At 45.3% G+C, this 20,657-nt stretch overlaps 1 protein-coding gene across 1 annotated transcript in view; it reads right to left on the bottom strand.

Moving 5' to 3' along the window:
- The window catches only part of focad (focadhesin), an 83,679-nt gene that overhangs the window by 33,189 nt on the left and 29,833 nt on the right, over nt 1–20,657 (bottom strand). Inside the window, exons 6-18 of the mRNA XM_015958191.3 lie at nt 19,087–19,188; nt 18,750–18,954; nt 16,284–16,493; nt 16,099–16,186; nt 12,921–13,114; nt 12,283–12,543; nt 5,836–5,940; nt 5,640–5,741; nt 5,421–5,548; nt 3,820–3,946; nt 3,575–3,709; nt 2,179–2,229; nt 2,001–2,084 (exon numbers count right to left, since the gene is read on the bottom strand). Of these exons, the coding sequence (XP_015813677.1) occupies nt 2,001–2,084; nt 2,179–2,229; nt 3,575–3,709; nt 3,820–3,946; nt 5,421–5,548; nt 5,640–5,741; nt 5,836–5,940; nt 12,283–12,543; nt 12,921–13,114; nt 16,099–16,186; nt 16,284–16,493; nt 18,750–18,954; nt 19,087–19,188 (1,792 nt within the window). The remainder of the gene's footprint in view (nt 1–2,000; nt 2,085–2,178; nt 2,230–3,574; nt 3,710–3,819; nt 3,947–5,420; nt 5,549–5,639; nt 5,742–5,835; nt 5,941–12,282; nt 12,544–12,920; nt 13,115–16,098; nt 16,187–16,283; nt 16,494–18,749; nt 18,955–19,086; nt 19,189–20,657) is intronic.

Below are 20,657 nucleotides of genomic sequence, written 5' to 3' on the forward strand. Positions count from 1 at the left end.
CTGCCTAGATGAGGTTAAAACCTGGATGTCTGCAAATGTTTCACATTTTAATAATGACAAGACTGAGGTCATGCTTTTTAGTCCTAGTGTGTCCAGTGGGCCATGTTCTGCTGACCTTGGTCCACTAGCCCTATTTTTGAAACCTGTAGCGACCAGTCTGGGAGTCCAGCTTGACAGTGATCTGCTTCTGGAAAAACAAATCAGTGCCGTCACCAAAGCCAGTTTTTATCAGTTAAAGAGGATCGCCAAGGTTAAGCGTCTGCTCTCAAGTCATGACTTTGAGATGGTGATTCACGCGTTTATTACATCCCGCCTTGACTACTGCAACACTCTGTACCTTGGTCTTTCTCAGTCTCACCTCTCCCGTCTTCAAATGGTGCAAAATGCAGCAGCACGCCTATTGACAGGTTCGAGAAAGAGGGAGCACATCACCCCAATTTTAGCTTCGCTGCACTGGCTGCCTGTCGATATTAGGGCCGTACATGGCCTTGCTCCGCAGTATCTGTGTGAACTTTTAGTTACTCACTCCCCGTCTCGGTCACTGAGGTCAGCCGACCAGTTTCTCCTGGAGGTGCCGAGAACAAAGAGAAAGCTCAGGGGTGACAGAGCTTTCTCAGTAGCAGCTCCAAGGTTGTGGAATGCACTCCCAATCCAGATTAGGATGGTTTCGTCACTGTCGGGTTTTAAAGGGACATTAAGGAAGTGTGACAGCCAGAACATGTATAGAAATAATAAATGTCTTCTTCATACGTTCTCCTGCAATGCCCTGGTCCTGTAGAATGAGCCCTGGCATTTTTACTGTGATTGCCTGTTTTTCTGTAAAATCACAGAAAAAGAGAGATGCTCGGGTCGAGCAGGCTGCTTCATGCGCGTTCACGCTCAGGCATAGCCCGTAGCATTTGCTATCCGTAGCTTTAGCAGCAGAGAGAGAGGCAGTGCCACTTTGTCGCTGTTCCTAACGCCTAGTGACAAAGCTAGCTACATTTCTGAGGACCCTTAGCTACTTTCTGTAGAACTTTCTTCTAGATATTTCCTGCTAATTAGCAACAAAATAGCCATTTTCACTCCGAACCGTTCTTTGGTTTGACGTTGTTTCAGCTGTCATCAAGGATATAAATGTTACAGATACAAAATACGTCACTGGTGCTTTAGCTCACCTAGTAAGACGTCGGACTCTCGTGCAGAAGACCTGGGTTTGATTCTGGATGTGAACATAGTTCATTTAGTTTCTTTTTACATTAATGGTATATTTTTTACAGTAAGATGCCCAAATTTTTATTTGAGACTCGCCGAACGGCATTGAATTCACAGATAAAAAAGATGTGGGTTCAACTTTCATTTTGGAACAATTTTTCAAGCAAGGGAAGGGAATGATCTGAGCATGCAGGAGGACTGACCCATCATAAACCTTTGTCGGCTGTGCTGAAGAGAAAGGTACAGAACCACATTATTTAATTAATTAGCTGCGTGTTCTCCTGTCCTCTGTCATCCGGGCCACACACACACACACACACACACACACACACACACACACACACACACACACACACACACACAGAACTGTCTCAGCTGTTATTTTCGTTAAGGAGTGTGCACGTACAGCATGCGCGCCTCGTGCACTAGCCTACTATTGAAGCTGCCGTTACGCTTTTGGCCTGAGGGGGCAATCGTGAGCATAAAAATTCAAAACTCCATAAAGTCCCTTTAAATCACTTTTAAAGACTCATCTGTTCTCAGTTGCGTTTAATTCAGTTTGAGAATGCATCTGTTTAAGTAGCTTTTATGTCAGTTTGATATGTTTGTTTTTATCATGTTTTTACCTTGTGATGAACTTTTTATCTTATTTTTAAAATTTTTAGGGAACTTCTCTTCTTTTTGGCTTGTTAAACACTTTGGTCAGCTTTTATGCTGTTGTACAGTGCTTTATAAATAAAGTTGACTTGACTAAATGAAAAAAACCATTTAGATGCACATAGAACAGGTGAAGCAGGAGGTCTTACTGTCTCAGGTAGGTGAAGGATTGTGTGAGCTGCTTCAGGAAAAGCTGCCAAAGCCTTGTAGCCACAACTGGCCACACCTGGATCCTGTTGCACCAAAAACACACACCCACTGCTTTTACTGACAAATCTAAATGTGCTGTAATAAACCGAAGAGGACAGACGCCCAGAAAAGACTAACCTTGTTTAAAGCATAACTCCAGAGAAATCCCACCACCTCCGTTTTCATTATCTGGAAAAACAACAGGTGTATTTGGATTTGAGCTGAAATTTTACTGGCTTTAAAACGGTTGTTAAACACTAAAAACCTACGGGACACTTGGATGGCTGCTTTCAGGTTAGCGCCTGAACCTCATCTTGGTTTAACTACCTCATTTTGTCCTTAAAGAGCAAGTCACCCCCTGCCAGACTCTTACTCAACTCCCACTTCCTGTTTGAAAAATGCAACAAATGCTGTTGCCCAGCAGACCGAGAGGGTGGAGCCTCTAACAAATACACACACTCACGGCATTGTGACATCATAATGCACCATCTAACATCATAGGGTACCTCTTAGCCAATAGTGATGGCAGATTTAAATTCAAATGCAGTGCTGAGTTTTTACCTGACGAAGGTGCATCGCTGACAGTTTTAGGCAGAATATTTAAATTTTAACTAAAATGCACTAAAGTGCCGAATTATTGACTACATTGGTCTACAGCACACTTGGACACTCATTTACATAGTTTATCAGCAAAAAAAAAAAAAGGGTGATTTGGAGTGACTTGCACTTTAAAACAGCTTCTTAACTCAAAGGATGGACCAGTTAAAGGGATTATCCAAATCCACCCTTGGGAGCTGCTGACCGCATATTATTGCTATTGCCTCATGAAAACCACCCCAAACGAGTTTTGGGCGTCAAGCAAGCCTTTTCCTGAGTGTAGCGTTGTATGGGGTGGTGTCTATGGCTGCAAACACTGTGTACCCCCCAGCCTTGCCTTCAAAAGCCTGTTTAACACCCAGTGACTAAAATCAGGTGTGTTGTAGAAGAGCAGCCTCTAAAATATGCAGGACGGTGGCCCTGGAGGACCAGGTTGGACACCACTGGTTTATATGGTAAATGGCCAGTATTTGTATAGCGCCTTCTTAGGGTTCTACAACCCCCCAAGGCACTTCACAACACAGTCAGTCATTCACCCATTCACACGCTGGTGGGGATGAGCTACGATGTAGCCACAGCTGCCCTGGGGGGCACTGACAGAGGAGAGGCTGCCGAGCACTAGCGCCACCGGTCCCTCCGACCGCCGCCAGCAGCACTTGACCTGCATTAGTGTCCCGTGTAGGATCAGAACGTGCAAAGGCATCTGCTCTGAGGAAACTTTAGGAGATGCTGAACTTCACCACAACCGCTGTTGTTACAAGAAACGATAAACAAACATTTAATTTAGTCAGACTCGTAATTATCTAACTCTGCTTTTGCCGGGGCTAGCCAGAGCCGTGAAAGGGACTCGGGCCTTTTAACTCTGGTCAAACGTAAACCGACAGACACAGTGATGTCATGATGTGGGAGCCAATAAAAAGAACCAGTGAGTCAGAACCTCATAGTCCTCTGACTTCACGGCGAGCTGGGGAACCAGCGACAGAAGCTCGGCTATGGCTTTAATCATCAGTGGACGGGTGTCACAGCTCAGCTCAGGACCAAGACTCTTCCAGGTGGAAATGATGTCCACAACCTAAAAGAACAGGTGATGGGAATAACGTCCCCGTTATCTCAGTGGCAGCGGTGGGCTGTATCAGCTGTGATATGCATCGATGTCAGGACAGCCGTGTCCAGGTGGGCTACCTCTGCTCTGCACAGCTCCTGGAGGGCCTGCAGGGCCAGAGCAGCTGGGGTCACCAGGTCTGGTCGGCTGCTCTGCTTCAGAGTGAAAGAAAGGGCAGCTAGCATGTCCCCCCCGTGCTGGTACGGCCTGTGAAAGACAAATCCCTAAAAACGTCACATAAAGCCCAAGAGCATCCGTGTTTCATGTCATTCATTCTTGGAGAGGTTCTTCACTGAGAAGTAGGGATGGGCAAAATAGAAAAAAAAGCTTACTGATAAAAATAAATCTGACTGACTGATAGCAATAATTATTAAAACTTTATGAAAAGAAATGCAGAGAATAAACTTTAAGAGCAGCCATTTTATGCCGTTACTTTATAATGCAAGCTGACTGCGTTCCAGACTTGATTTTTGTTGATTCTCTGCTAATTTTGCAAACCACTAGGGTAGGCTTTTGTCAAGACTTGAAAATATTGCCACGCTGACTAAGTACTGCAACCTTTTCTCAGAACCATTTCCTCCACCACTCCGTGCTGAGGCGTCGGTCTGTTTGGGTTTGGGAGGGGAGGGCTTGGTGACGGAGCACGCTTGGGGCTGTTATTGAGTGGTTGGGTGAAAACAGACGGAGAAACTCTAGGATGAGAAAATCCTGACAGATCTACGTCACACTGTCACTAACATTCATGGACTCACGACGGGGAAGGCTGTTGTTGGTTTAACGTCCAGGAAACAGCAGAGAGCGTCTTGGCTAGTAGAAGCTAACCGTTAGCATTAGCAACTCCACCACACAGCAGAACTCCCCTGGGAGTCTGTTTCCCTCCAACAGTCTAAGGCCCTGTCCACACGTAGTCGGGGATCTGCCAAAACGTAGATATTTTTCTACGTTTTGGCCTGTCATCCACACGAAAACGGAGTTTTTTCACACGAAAACGGATCTTTTTAAAAACTCCGGCCAAAGTGAAGATCTGCGTTTTCTCCGTTTTGGGTGTCTGCGTGTGGACGGACAAAACCGGAGTTTTAAGGTCCGCAACGTCACTTTCCGCGACAAGAAAATGCTGACATCACGTGTGCGACCTGTGTTTACACTAGCCGACAGCATGGATGCCCTCAGAGCTGCGCTCGCTTTATCAATTGTCCAAGCGCTTTCTGCTTGTTTGTTTTTGCAAGTGGAATTACTGCTCCTTGTGGAAGACCACAGACGAAGGACGAGGTTAAGAACGGGGGAAGTACTGCCGCCTACAGGTCTGGCACGTCCTTAACAACGTATTTATCCAGGTACGTGTGGACAGAGTTTTTTTTAAAACGAGGTGGTGTGGATGCAAGTTTTTAGAGGGGCGGATATTCGTTTTTAAAAAAAAAAACCCGGCTACGTGTGGACTAGGACTGAATATTGTGGCACGGTTTGCTTTGTAACCTATGATCTTCAGCTAGCGTTGCCTCGTAAAAATGTCACTTCTTAAAACATCAAGTCTGAAAGAAATCTCCAGAACTATAAGTTGGTTCTAATGGTTCGGCAGATTTTCGGCGGCATTTCTGTGTGCTACTGAACAGATGCAACATGCATCATTTTGTTTTCCCACATATCAGCCTGTGGTCAGAAGTTCCAGCGTTTGTGCAGTGACCTCTCTCTACAGACGTCCCTGAGGCAGGCAGCTCTGGCCAGGATCTGCTCCCACTGAGTGTCCTGCCCCACCAGCTCCCTGGGCTCCTTCAGGCTGAGCAGACACTGCAGCTCTGGATAAACCCGGTCCTTCAGGGACAGACAAACAAAAAGACAACACTTTGACAGACGGTCTAATCGGACAAAGCTGTTAGCAGTGATGCTAGGCTTTACACCAGACCTGTTTTTTCCACAGAGCTGTCATTAGGCGCATCGACACCGCTCTGAGTTTGGAATCAGAGGCCAGTGTGTGTAGAGTCTGCAGCACCATGGGGACACAGAGCTGAAATAGCAGAGCACACGACTGCAAACACAGCAAAACACCTCCGCGGAGCTCTGCACCAACACTGAATGTCAAGCACGCTTGCTGCTGCTACCTTATGAGTCCCAAGGTGTGGCAGGCAGTTGAGACAGGCGTGAATGAGACCTGGACTTTTCTCCTTTGACATCTTGAAGAGCACAACGGAAAGAATGGAGGGAGCCTGAAGACAGAGTCAGAGTAAAACATTATAAGGAGGTAGCTTCCAGGATGTTCATGGTGAAGGCCAGAACTCATCTGCAGCATGTAAAGTTTGTGAACACCCTCCAGGTACATAAAAACTACATGCTGTAGATGGTTCTGCTGTCATAGTAATCATATAATTCACATTTCCGTGGCTCTGATCAGCTTCTCCTCACCGATCTGAGCTGACATGTAGTTATCAGTACCTCCAGCAAGGGGTGCTGTGTGCTAAACAATGACTACCTTAGTGGCTGCCTCTCTTCAAAGATGAAACCGAGATTGTTCTACACCTCTCTAGCTAACTAAAGCATCAGACATCCAACGTAGACATTCAGGACAGATAAGTCCATGTCAGAGCTCTGCAGCAGAAGAACCTTAACCCTTTAGGCGCCAGAGTGTTTTCAGTAAAATAAGAGTTTTTATATCACTATTTAAAGAGCTCGTAGCTTAAATCTGGTTAGAGATAGAGGAATATTGTAAATTAGAGAAATCTTCAGTATGAGCCGAATTTTGTGATAGGAACAAATTCTCTCACATAGTTTGCATATTATGACGTCATCAGGTGGCAGCCATATTGGATTGCATCACATTTGCTGATTTTTTTTGTCTTATTTTCTTACTGTTGTTATTGTTTATGATACATATACACACATTCCTATGTATCCCCGTCTCCACAGTGTCCAACTGGCTCATCAAAATGCCTGATCCACTTGGAATACCGTTCCTCTTCTCCCAAACTAACCCAGCCATCATCATTATTATTGTCACTGAGGCTGTGTTGGGCCACCCCCCTGCTAGCAGGCGGTTCCTCCCCCTCCTGCTGCATTTCCCGCGGTTTACACCCCCCGGGGCTGAATCGATCACCAGCGGAGTTTTCACCGGCCCATCACCGATCACCTTCCCCAGCACGGTGGAGTGAAGGATCAGACCCAGTACAGCTGCTCCAGCCCCCCCGCCACGTCTCTTTCCCCGACCACGGACACGGTGACGCAGAACATCGGACCGGGTAAGGGCTGGACGGGCGGTTTGTGTAACCGCGTTGTCAGACTCCCTGTTGCTGCGCGCTGATGTAACACTTCCCATCTCGCTAGAAGACGGCAGATCGTCCTCGGAAAGGAAATATTCTTCCTCCGAATCCGAATCTGCCAGGACTAGACGAAGAGCTTCGTCAGCACTACCACCAGTGTTGGGAGTAACGCCATTTAAGTATAACGGCGTTTCTAACGGCGTTCTTTTATAGGTAACGGAATAATCTAATTAATTACTTTTCCCGCCGTTGCCGTTACTGGGGACGGAAGGTTGTGCATTACTATGTGCTTGTTGAACGTTGAGCAACAGCGTGAGGCTTTCTGACCGCCACACTTCAGCTGCAGCCAGGGAGAGAAAGGTGTCGGTAACGCACTTACAAACACGATGATGATTGGCCGGGTGGGCGGAGACCCTCACTGTCTCAGTCGCTGCCTGCTGTAGACGCAACGGGAATAACTCTGTTTAAAATAACCGCGTTAATAAAAAATATTTCTTTCTGTAACGAGCAAACTAATTAATTACGTCTTCTTTTATCAAAACGTCGTTTCTGTTACTGATAAGAAAAAGCGTGCGTGAAGCAGCGCGGTGTGTTGAAGCTGTCATCAGCTGATCAGGAGCTAAAGAGGTAGATGTTTTCATGCAAGTGCGTCACGGCCGTGAAGAACGAGGAAGACGTGATGAATATCTACGGCTGCAGACCCCCCGCAGATTTGTTGCTGCAGCAGCGAATCTGCGGGTCTGCAGCCGTGTTCTTAGCGTGACAGCGGGACGTCCTGAAGGTCCGCTCACCTGTTCACCGCTCAGACATCCTGATCTTCTACCTTCCTAGATCATCCAGCTGTAACCTGTTTCTGATCATGTCTTTAGTCCCGCTGTAACACTGATGCATCAGTCTCAGACGTCATGGAGCTCAGGTGTTATTAGAACTACCTGTGTGTGTTTACCACCCAGCTTCAGCTCTTCTGTGGGTGGGTCTGACCCAGGTTAGTACATTTAAGTCCTCCATCAGGCTTGTGCCTCTTCTAGTGTCATTTTAAAGGATATTTATTTATTTATTTAACCGTTACTAGATTAGCAGCAACAGAAATGCTAGTAAAAACACACAATTATGTGAAGCTGGAAAAATTAGAATACTGTGCAAAATTACATTTATTTCTGTAATTTAACTAGACTGAGAGACTGTTTAAAGGCTCGGGAATCTTTGCAGGTGTTTCTATTTGCAATTTTAAATTTTAGCTGATTGGGTTTTTGTTAAATATCACACAGTGACCTTTTAATAGTCTAGATTAGTGTAATGTTCCTATTAGTAGTTCCTCCTGTTAAGTGTGTATTTGTTTAAATTATTCAGGTTTATATAAAACATTTGGACATACATTTTATTACGTTCAGTCATTAGTCATTTATATTTTACTATTGTAGTAATTCTTGCATTCTTTAATGAAAAAAGTAACTAGTAGTAGTTACTTTTGTTGGTAATTAGTTACTTTTATGATCTTCTAACTCAGTTAGTAACTGAGTTACTTTTTTGACAAAGTAATCAGTAACTATAACTAATTACTTTTTTAAAGTAACGTTCCCAACACTGACTACCACTCACTCGCTCTGACAACCCCCGCGGCTCTGCGACTGGTGGGCGGGGTTCGAGCGCTAAATACTCCATAAATTTGAATAGTAACACACCCACAAATGCTGCTTGGATTGAAGTTACAGGTGTCTGCCACCTTGCAGTGTAACATATTAACTGCATGAGGGCTCATTTCTGCTGCTGTGGCTTATTAAATCCAACATTGCTGCTTGTCGCAATTCTGCGACTTTGGCGCTTAAAGGGTTATAATACACATTAAACATCATTCCTGTCGTTGCATAGCAACTACTTCACCTGCATGTCTGGAGAGCGAGGGAGGTTACAGAGAACCGCAGGTGTCCTTTAATCTGATTTTACACCAAAACACACGTTCCTGACCCCAAACCCTTCAAACGTACAAATCCGGCCACGTCTCACCACCTCCGGTGTCTACAGAGAGCTCCATTATGTCCTCATAACCTAATAAAGAGCAAGGTCATTCAAGGACATCCAGCATACTCAGAGCTGCCAACAACCTCCAACGACTGCATCAAAACCGAAAACACAAGCAGCATTCTGGGAGCAATTAGAGCAGCAGGGGAATCCAACGAGGCGTATCAGAGAACTGAGTAATGAGAATCCGACCTCGCTGTGATACTTCGCATCATCTTCTGCAGCTCAATTTACAGTCCTGAGGGACAAGGAGGCTTGTCTGTTTAAATGTCTCTCCATCCAACATCAGAGTTCAGCAGCTGAAGGCAGGGAGATGTTGTCTCTGATCTCATCTGATCAGTTTGAACGCCAGCAGGAGAAACAAAACTGTTCTGCCACTAATATGAAGCGACTGCAGTGGGTTCTCGACCGGGAAAGGGTGGCTAGGTCGGGAGAGAGGTCCTACCTCAAGTGGAGGAGTTTAAGTATCTCGGGGTCTTGTTCACCAGTGAGGGTAGGAGGGATCGGGAGGTCGACAGGCGGATTGGTTCGGCGTCTGCAGTGATGCGGACGCTGAGCCGATCTGTCGTGGTGAAGAGGGAGCTGAGCCAGAAAGCCAGGCTCTCCATTTACCAGTCGATCTACGTCCCAATCCTCACCTATGGTCATGAGCTTTGGGTAATGACCGAAAGAACGAGATCGCGGATACAAGCGGCCGAAATGAGTTTCCTCCGTAGGGTGGCCGGGCTCAGCCTTAGAGATAGGGTGAGGAGCTCGGACATTCGGGAGGGACTTCCTTTCTTGAGTAAGGTGCTAGAGAAATGTGTTTACCACCAGCTCTTGGTTTTTATGGACGAGAATGCCATTTCTGAGACTTTCCAGTCTGGCTTCAGAGCTCTACACAGCACGGAGACTGCTCTGGTTAGAGTGCTCAATGACATCTATCTAGCGACTGATAGCGGTAATTCTGTGTTGTTACTTCTGCTGGACCTCACGGCAGCCTTTGACACGATAGATCATGAAGTGCTGCTTCACCGTCTTCAGGGTTAGCCCTGGAATGGTTTAGATCATACCTGACAAATAGAAAAATGTGTGTTAGGATGGGAAGTTATTCCTCAGAGTACTCTGATCTACCTTGGGGGGTACCACAGGGCTCGATATTGGGACCTTTGTTGTTTTCTATTTACTTTCTGCCCTTAGGTGACATCTGTCGTGAGCTTGGAGTTCAATTCCACCTTTATGCTGACGATTGTCAGCTGTACCTGCCTCTGAACACGTCAAGTGGTCTCTCTATTTCTATTCTTACAAACTGTTTGAGGGAGATCAAGACCTGGATGACTGAAAATGTTCTGAGCCTAAATGATCAGAAAACAGAGGCTATATTGTTTGCTCCAAGCAGACATTGTGACTCTTCCCTAACTGACTGTGGGTCATTTAAGGGACAGCTGACTACATCGGTGACTAATCTTGGTGTTAAACTGGATAGCGCCCTTAGTTTTGATACCCACATCAATGGAGTGATCTCCTCCTCCTTTTTCCACCTTCGTCGGCTGGCAAAGATCAAACCGTTTCTGTCACGTCATGATCTTGAGACGGTGGTCCATGCTTTTATTACGGTGCGATTGGACTACTGAAACTCTGTTCTATTCGGTGTGAGCAAGAGCTCAATAGCCAGGTTGCAAATGGTCCAGAATGCTGCTGCCAGATTTTTAGAGGGCAGGCGCAAGTTTGACCACATAACTCCTGTCCTGGCTGCGCTTCACTGGCTGCCCGTTGATGTTAGGATTCATTTTAAGATACTTTTACTACTTTTTAAAACGTTAAATGGTTTGGCCCCTCCTTACTTGGTGTCACTACTTCAACCATACACCCCTTCACGGTCACTCCACTCGGAGAACTTCATGCTCCTCTCGGTCCCAAGAACACGTCTAAAGACACGTGGTGATAGGGCTTTTGCTGTGGCAGGTCCTAAGCTTTGGAATAAGCTTCCTCTCAGCATAAGGGCCTCCACCTCTGTTGCGGTTTTTAAGGCAAGGCTAAAAACATATTTTTATGACCTGTCTTTTAACCTTCCTAACTAGTTTTATTGTTTTACTTATAGCGATTTTACTCATTGTATTTTTATCTGTATCGTGTGATACAATGTTTTATTTTCTGGACTTAATGTTTTATGTTTTTATTTGATCAGTGTAGCGCCTTGGTGGCATCTTTTTGCCTGTAAGGCGCGATTTATAAATAAAGTTGAGTTGAGTTGAGTTGAGACTCGGAGTAGAACCGCTGCTCCTCCGGATCGAAAGGAGTCAGTTGAGGTGGTTTGGGCATCTGGTCAGGATGCCTCCTGGACGCCTCCCCGGGGAGGTGTTTCGGAGGCCCCCGGGTCGACCCAGGACCCGTTGGAGAGGTTACATCTCCATTCTGCTCCGGGAACGCCTTGGGGTCCTGCCGGAGGAGCTGGTGGAGGTGGCTGGGGAGAGGACGGTCTGGAGCTCCCTAGTTGGGATGCTGCCCCCGAGACTCGGACCCGGATAAGCGGAGGAAGACGACGACGGCAGTGGGATTGTCTTCTGCAAACAGCTAAAGGTTTAAGCTCTCAGTAGGAAACTTCTAGAGTCAGAGACAGAGGAGGGAGGGCTACAACGTACTCATCAGCTTCAGGTTACAGCTGCTGTGTGCAGGAGAACTTCAACACGTGAGCTCCTCAAAGGGTTAAAGTCAGGATTTTCAAATGTGAAGAAAGCTGTTGTGTACGGGCTGGTGTAACTTGGAAAAGAGCAGATAGAAGAGTAACTTTCTGTTTTTGTTTGTAATGAAGTCCCGTTCTCAGAGGCACTCTGGGTTTCGGTCGCCTCCAGCACACACGGGACACCCGAGCAAAGTTCACATCTGTTCGCCCGTTACCGCCTGAACTCCTGTGTGATGATTTTATTCCTCTTCAGTAAATCTAGAGCTCACGATGCCGGTCTCAGCAGAGTAGATCGACTGGGCTTGTTGATGAAGGGATTTCAGTACCTTCATCCAGGACACACAGTTCATCTATTCAAGCCTCGTGAACTTAAGACCACAGACCGTGGGACCAGACTCCCACCACTCTCTTACACAACAGCATTAATATCCAAGCCTCTGGACATTCTTCCAACTGTCCAGAATCGTCCTGCACCTTCTGATGCAACAGAAAAATAACCCCGATCACCAAAGTTATGTCTAAGAATCTCCATCCACAGGTGAACAGAGTAGCTAACGCATGAATCTGTGACTGTTTCGTATTTAGTGTACAGTATCGACTGTGTGGTTTTCTACCTGGCAGGGGTCGGCCGCAGCAATGGCTTGACTTGCTCTCAGAGCCAGGTGGCAAACATCAGCCTCGCCAGTGATGATCAGGTAGGCCACCATGAGAGTGAGGGAGGACGACAAGCGCTGGTTGGAGGTCAGGGTCGAGTTGACCGTCAGCAGCCAATCAACAGCTGCAGCTGGACTGTGGGCGACCTTGCCAAGCACGGACAAAGCTGCGCGGAGCTGGCTGTACCAGGGGCTGAGAGGAAGCACCGCCACAGGGCCAGGCTGAGGTGGAAACACAACATGCTTTAATCCCTCAGCTTCAAAGCACGAGTCCCGGTTCAGGTCTGAAGTTCAGGCAACAGAAAAACAGTGAATGAAGAACCACTAGGAGTATTTGGTTTGTAGGACGGCAGCATTTTATTTCACATCAACAGGAAACCACAAAATAAACTAACTTTAGTTTGATTCACTCAACATTAACACACACTTTGGTTTTGTGTCAATCACGATTCGCGTGTCAAAAGTTAGACAACATGCAATAAACCATCGAACTTCCTAATGGCTAACAACCTGAGAGGAAACGGAAGCCTGCTTCTTCTTCTTCAGTTAGGATTGATGCCTCCGAACAGGCATCAGCATAACTTTAGATAAGCAGCTACCTGTGGAGCTTCAGCTGTTGGTTTGCTGATGCTGCGTAACAAGCTGCGGCCGAGATTGGTGTTCAAGTTGTGTGTTGTTGGCTCAGCCAGTGGCTCGGTGAGGCTGGAAAAGCAGAGAAGCTGCAGCACCGGAAGAACCAGAACCGGACTGAGCCAGGGCAACAGCTCTGTCTGCTCAGGGGCCAACTCCAGCGCTGAAACAGACAGAATAAAGAGCTGATTAAAGTGTCACGGTTACTAATACCACCTAGACCCACAGTAACAACCTAAAGTCGTCCGAGACGGCTAATAAAACTCGAGTGAACAACAGTCCGTAGCCTTAATTGTGTCATGATGGGAGAGGTGGACAGCAGAGTTACTGTCCGTCAACCTGGGAATGTTTTATGGTCAAAATCGTCATCCTGCAGTGAGACGGAAAACCCGACAAGTTCACCCGGAGCTCAGACTTCACATGCATGAGCTCTAGCTCTGACGCTTTCAGCCAACAAACAACACAGCTCAGGTTTTCTAAGTGACATCTGAAAATCTACAAGGGCTAGAGAAGCTGCGGCTACACTGTAGCTCATCACGCCAGCATGAACGCGCGTGTGTGTGTGTGTGTGTGTGTGTGTGTGTGTGTGTGTGTGTGTAAATGACTGCGTTGTAATGCACCTTGGGTGGTTGTAAAACCCTAGAAGACGCTAAATCAAATACAGGTCATTTAAAATGAAATGCATAAACACAATATTAATACCCAATAGTTAATGCCCAATCGTGGAACAGAGACATGACTACAAGGCTCCTCAGGCAACAGAGGAGTGACAGGAAGTCGTCTCCATCAATGGGTGAGCACGACTCCACACCCGAGCTGAAGGAAAAGTATAAACCAGGCCTAAGGCCGTTGCTGAGAATGCAGCAATGTGACCCACATTGCTGCATTTCTATTGTGATAAACGCCCAGCCGGTCAGGGCATGTGTGGGCGGGGCCAGAAACGCTTCATTCTGGAAGGTACTGAAAATGTCAAGAATAAAACCACAGAAATTACTTTATGTTAGAGTGATTGTATTAAAAAATAGAAACGTCATTACCTTAGTCTATCATCGTAGCACAGAACTACTGAAACCTGTCTTGAAAAGTTTTTTAGTTTTATTCTTGATTTAACAAAAAAGTTTTAGCGTTCACCTTTGGGACGGGTGAAACTCCAAAAAGTAGAATATGGTGCAAAACTTTATTTATTTCAATGACTCGACTTAAAAGGTGAAACTGATAAATGAGACAGACTTGTTACTGGCTAATTCAAATATTTTAAGCCTTTATCTGATTATGGCGTACAGCTTATGAAAACCTCACATTCAAAATCTCAGACAAGAGAAAAGGTTCAATATTTTAGACTCAAGGTGTCACACTCTAATCAGCAAATGAATACTAAACACCTGTAAGGGTTCCTGAGCCTTTAGGTATCATGGTCTGAGTCTGCGTCTCCCCTCAAGTTTCTTCTTATGTTCTCCATCCCTCTCTAGGTTCTCCTTTTGTGTCTCCTAGCGCCCTCATGTGTCTCCTGGTGTTCCCCATTTGCCCCCAGATCTTCAGCCCTCTAGGTTTCCCTCCACGGGCTTCCCCCTCCCAGGTCCTGTACTCCCTTGGCCCCCTTTTAGTTACGCCCCTGTAGTATTTCTTTCTGTAGTGTTTTCCTCTAGTTTCAGCTTCCCCCCTAGATTATTAGTTAAGCTCCTGCTCTTCTTGTCTTTAGTTTTTATTCTTAGGTCATGTTTGTTACCTCCCTAATTAGTAATTGTGTTCACCTGCTCTCTCTCTCCCCACACACCTGAAATTCATCTTCCTCTCGTCTTCCCCAGTGTATAAAACCCTGTCTGTGTCTCTGTGTTGCGTTGGTCCATTGTTCCCTGTCAGTCTCGTCTCGTTCTCCTCTCTAGTTTCGAGTGTTTCTAGTTCTCGAGCGTTTGTTTTTGATTTTTGGTGTTTTTGCTCCCTGCCTTCAAGGATTGCTCCAAAATAAAGGATTTTTATTTTATCTTCCACCTCTGCCTCATTCATCTCGTGCTGCATTTTGGGTCCTACTCCTCCTCCAACCGATACTGTGACATTAGGTGGTCTCTCAGTCTAAGTAGAACTGACACAAACAGACTGTTGCACCATGTTCTCATTCTTCCAGTTTCACCTGTAATACTAACCCCAAAATACCACTATCTCCACTCCGCCCCCGCTTTCCGCTGCCGCTCGCTTCCGAACTCAATTTTTACTGGTACCCGCTCTACAACGGCTCCGCCCCGGTGCGGAGACCTGAGGTGCGCAAACAGGCATGCGCAGGATTTTCGAGATCTTGCGATACAGTCCGAGCAATAAACGCGGAAGTTAGATCCAAACACCCGTTGTGTGGGAGAACCATCGAAATGAACAGTTTAATCTGCCCATCATTTGTGTTGAGAGATCAGCAGTGTCTGGATCAACAAAGTGTGACTAGAAACTGTATTTATGGCTTATTTTTGTGCATTTAAAGTTCAACCACCATCGATAGTTGTTAAAAGTTGTTAAACCTGTGCATAAGAAATAAAAACCGCTTTTTGTTTATCGATTTATTGTGAAATAACGGAAGTTGTGCTTGCTCCTTTTCCTGTTGGGCCGTTGTGATTTCTGTCCATTGACTGCGGAGGTGCTCCGGCGTCCGGCAAAAATAGAATCGATCCTATTTTTGCCGGTTGGCGGAACGGCGGGCGGCGCACTACGTCGCACGGCCGCAGTAGTGTAACAGCTCTGATTTACCACAACGGGACCGTTTATGCTGCGGAGTTCGTGCCGGAGCGGAGCGGAGATGGAGGAATTTTGGGGTGACACCAAAGAACACGAGGTTGTGAATCTATATGCTGAAATGTTAATTCAGGAGTTTCCTCAAAAGAACGATTGCTTTATGATCCGATTACCCAGTCTTATTAACCTTTTAGTGACTCTTTCTGATCGACGCACAAATAATAAATCTGTGAGGGTTTCGGAATGGGAAGTTTGCAGTAACATACACTAAAAGGCTCAGTGACCTGTTCAAGATATTTTCCAGTCAATCAAATCTCTAATAATCATATCAGTGTGAACCACAAATGGATCATTTCTGTCAATACGTTCATACAAAAACAAGAAAATAACGGGTGTTTTTGTTCAAGTTGTGTGTTCCGGTTCCTGTCGTACCAAGACTAAGCAAGCAGCTCTGCTGTGCTGCAGGGGCCTCAAGCAGGAGCAGGGCTATGCCCATCATCAGCTCATCCACTGGCAGATCCTACACACACACACACACGCACACACACACACACAGATTTAGAGGCAGAAATCAAAATGAGATGAATCAACTCCAACAGCATGTGATGAAGACAAACCTGTTTGCAGGCAGGCGAGAGCTGTTGTATTAGCAGGAGGAGCGATCTGCAGTCTCCGTTTAGTTTCAGGCATTGCTCACACGCACAGAGCAGCAGCAGAACTAGTCCAGCTCTCTCTTTTACCCAGAACTCTCCAGGAGCCTCAATAAGAGTCGGAAGCAAAGCGCTGACAAACCCACAGAGCTCCAGAACCGCCTCCACACAGTCCAGCTGTAGGCACACCAGACACAAACCAAGAATCACCACAAACCAGCAGGGCCAGCACTAAGCGTCTGCCCACTGTCATACAGGTCTGGAAACCTGCCGTCTCATTCTACCCTGCACCTGTGTTTGGGAAGAATAAAAAAGGATTTACGTGAAATATATTTCTGTTTTTATCAAATTAGTTCAGAACAGAGTCAATGGCTTCATGTTCAGTGGTACCTTTGACATTTGAATCGATTCGGTACTAATTCCCGGTACCTAGGAATCGATACCGGTACCTAACAGTACCAATTTTAGATACTTTTGAGTGTTTAATATTTTAATTCTCTTTTATAATTAAATATATATTTTTCTCAATATATAACCATATTTGATAAATATCACGATAAATAACATTCAACTGTTTGTATTTTAACATCGTCCTTGTAGTTTTATAAGCTGATAATTAAACTGAAGCAAACATCTTTACTGTGAACTAAATTTACTGTGTATCTTCATTCCTTTTGCCCGTGTCAGTACAGGATCTGCTCGGGGCGAGATCGGCTCGGGGTCCTTCGACTGCCGATGACGTCAAAGTACGGCAAACCCACTCGGACAAAATACACTACACATCTTTATACTGTTGGAAAGAATTTAGCTGTTTCGTTATTAAAATAATGTTTCTTACGATGTAAGTTTGTGTTTATAATGGTATTTGTAAAATAAAACACTATTTTATTCATAATGTTGAACTCCTCTTTGAGCACATCCCTTGAAGGATCATAGGTATTAGCAACACCTGTGAAATTGTATTTGCAGGAAAGAAGTGTGTCCCGTTTATTGAAGTATTTTGTGTTTAGAGTTTTTGACGTCTTGTCCATGCGTAGTTCAGTTACGCTCATAGCTGCTAGCCAAAACTCTGGAGTTAAAAGTTTTCTGGCTTTACTAAAATACCTGTCTGTACTTATTTGATTGATGGTAGTTTTACTTTCTATTAGACTCCAAATGTAATCATTTGGCACGTTTCTAATTCATAATTTGTAATAATGTAATCGGTGATATTAGCATTAGCATTCCTAAGGGTTTTTCCATGTATATTAGCATTGCGCTAACCACTCGTTGCCAAATTGCAGCTTTTGCGATTAGAAAATCTCCTTTTGTCACATCGCAATTTAATTGCACGTGCAGTTAATCGTTCAGCCCTAATATACATGCAGCTCTATGCTAAAAGTGTATTTTCAAAGAGGTAATGATGGATTTCTTTGTAAAAGTTGTCCATCTTTCCAACAGAAAAATTTGCCTGGACCAACGTAACATGATAACAACGTAACGTGATTACGTAATTCCATAAGGTTCATGTTCAGCCAATCAACTACTTTGACGTCATCAGCAGTCAAAGGACCCCGAGTCGATCTTGCACCCGAGCAGATCCTGTAACGACACCGTCCTTTTTCATTAGATTTTTCCTACTGGGAAGTTAGAATTTCCGAGGAGAAAGCGAACGCACCATTAGCTGATAACAATGGTGGCAATGGAAGCTAATTTATCAAGCTAACGTTATCTTAAACAGTTTATTTAGCTGCTGGATCAGATTAAGATGAGGATGTCTCACTTAGATCGTTGTCGCTGGTTTCATCATCACCCAGTTACCCATCACATTTAGTGAAGTGGACCCAAGCTTTAGCGTGCGTTCTTTCTACCATGCTGCTCTGTTTACAACTCGCTCGCAGCGACCGACATAACGCTCTTGCGCAGCTGTCTCGTTATGAAGGACGGGTACCGAAACGAGGCACCGTTTCAAATGACGTGAATCGGTGCTCGGATGGGTAACTTAAAAAGTACCGAATTCGGTACCCATCGATTACCTCTTAATAGAGACTGCGTTTAGTATTTTAGGTGTTCTGGATGAGTAAAATTAAACACGTTACTCTAAACGGTTTCTGTCATAGTTTAAAAACTACCCCAACAAGCTTTCTCTTTAAAGTTTTTGTTGAAGCGGCTTTGTGAAGGACCACATTTGTTCCCGTTGGTAGCAATAAGAATTGTTTTTTTCTAATGGATAAAAGTAGGTAGTGTTGGCCAAAAGTGGGGGCCATATTTTATCATGACTACATGTTCGGGTGTTTTAGGCCTAGACTAGAGTTCCTGTTAATACGTCGACCCCTTTTAACATCAGTATTTACACAAGGTAAAGTTAAACAGGAGATGCTTCCATCTTCCAGGACTCTCGTTGCCCTAGACGCTAAATTATTTAATAGTTTAAATAAAAAGAACAAGTGTCACCTGCATGTGAGGAACCAGCTGACACAGACAGAGCAGCAGACTGTCAGACGCTGGCGAGGCTGGCACTGCTCCAGCCCGAGGCGTTGTGGGTAGCAGCACCCTGAGGAGACTCTGACGGAGAGGGGCGTGCTGAGGCTGCCTCTGAGGCTCGCAGTACAGGTACCGAAGGAAGGGAACCAGCAAGGTGATGTAGCTACTTTGGTTTCTGTCAAATAAATGAGCTGTAAATGGTTCACACCCACATAGTGCCCATTCACTCACACTCATACAGTGCTTCCTGTTATATATTTATTGCATATCTATGGTATAGGCCACAGGCTATACCGTTAACCTGTACCTGTTAACAGCCTGACAGATTAAGTCATCAATCTCCAACTGCAGAGCTGGCCAGCAGTCCACTCTGTTCTCCAGGACTTTGATGAATGGGTGAGGATTGCTCCTGTACAAAAACAGAGAACCGCAAGTCTGGTACATTACTGCACTTTTGCACAAGTATGTTCCATCTCGGTCTCTTTGCTCAGCCGAGCAGCGACGTCTGGTGGTCCCCCGGTCGAAATATCGATCGAGGGGTTATCGTGCATTTTCTGTTTTGGCTCCAACTCTGTTGGAATGAATTGCCATTGAGCATTCGGCAGGCGCCGTCCCTTCAAGTCTTTAAGTCTCGTCTAAAGACTCATTTCTACATGATAGCTTTTCAGCGCTAGGGTTCATTGAATTGCCCAGACATTATGGTTTTAATACTTCTTCTTTTTGATCAGGATGCTTGATCTTATTTGTCCACCATTTGTTTTTAATTGATTAGTCTCATTCTGTTACCTCTCTGTATTTGTAATACTGCTTGCTTATTTTACGATTTTATGTTTTTATCTTGCTCTCATGCCCAGGTACTGGGAATGTTTTTATGATGATGCTGTTCAGCACCTTGGGCTTCTCATAACGTTGTGGAAGGTGCTCTACAAATAAAATTGATTTGATTGATTGATTGATTGATTGATTGATTGATTGATTGATTGGTACCGTTCACTGACGTTCCCACATTTCAGCTTCATTCACTTGGTGTGGTACTCCACCTTGCTTTCAAGAGGACTGACAAATCCACTAAGCAGGGTGGGCACCCTCAGACGTCTGACGCAAACATCTATATTTGAGGTGTGTCTGACATTTTTGTCTCTATATTGTTGGAATGCTCTTCACAGACTGGTGGTCCCCATTCTAGATGATTGGATCATAGCTGCTCCCCTGAAAGTCTCTCATCCCGCTGCACAGAACAGCCTCTGTGCAGAACACACTCGGTCCTGGAGCAAAAATAAAGTATTTTCCATCTTCTTTTACTAATTTACTTTTCTAATTGTTTAATAAAATAACTCGGCTGTAGCGCAAGAAGTCAGCGATCCGTATTTCTGCTCTGAATGGAGGAAGAGCAGACTACAGCTCATTCATCAGAATGAGGTCAAATCCAAGTTGAAGCTCTGTGTGTTTTTAACCCTCAGGTGGGCCAGGGGTTAACACAACATTGCTATGGTGTGTGTGTGTGTGTGCGCGCGTGTGTGTGTGCGTGTGTGTGTGTGTGTGTACACAGTGTTTTCATCCATCAACATGGCTCCACGCATAGGAAGGAAGTTAACTGACAGAGTGTGTTTGTGCCTGTAACAGTCTTTAAATGGTATAATCTGTCTGACCATCTCTGCCCCCTTCCTCTGGTTCCGGACGCCAGTTCCAGACCCTTAGCTTTGGATCCCCTCCTATCCATCACGCACTGTTCCACATGTTTCAGCTTCCTTCCTTTGGTTGGACTCCAGATTCAACAATAAATCAGCTCCCAGGCCGATACACCAATAGGTAGGATCACCCTCATTCCTCTAGGTCAGTGGTTGGCAAATGGTGGCCCGCGGGCCACGTCCGGCCTGC

The sequence above is a fragment of the Nothobranchius furzeri genome, chromosome 3, assembly GCF_043380555.1.
Source record: "Nothobranchius furzeri strain GRZ-AD chromosome 3, NfurGRZ-RIMD1, whole genome shotgun sequence".
Classification (NCBI taxonomy): Eukaryota; Metazoa; Chordata; class Actinopteri; order Cyprinodontiformes; family Nothobranchiidae; genus Nothobranchius; species Nothobranchius furzeri.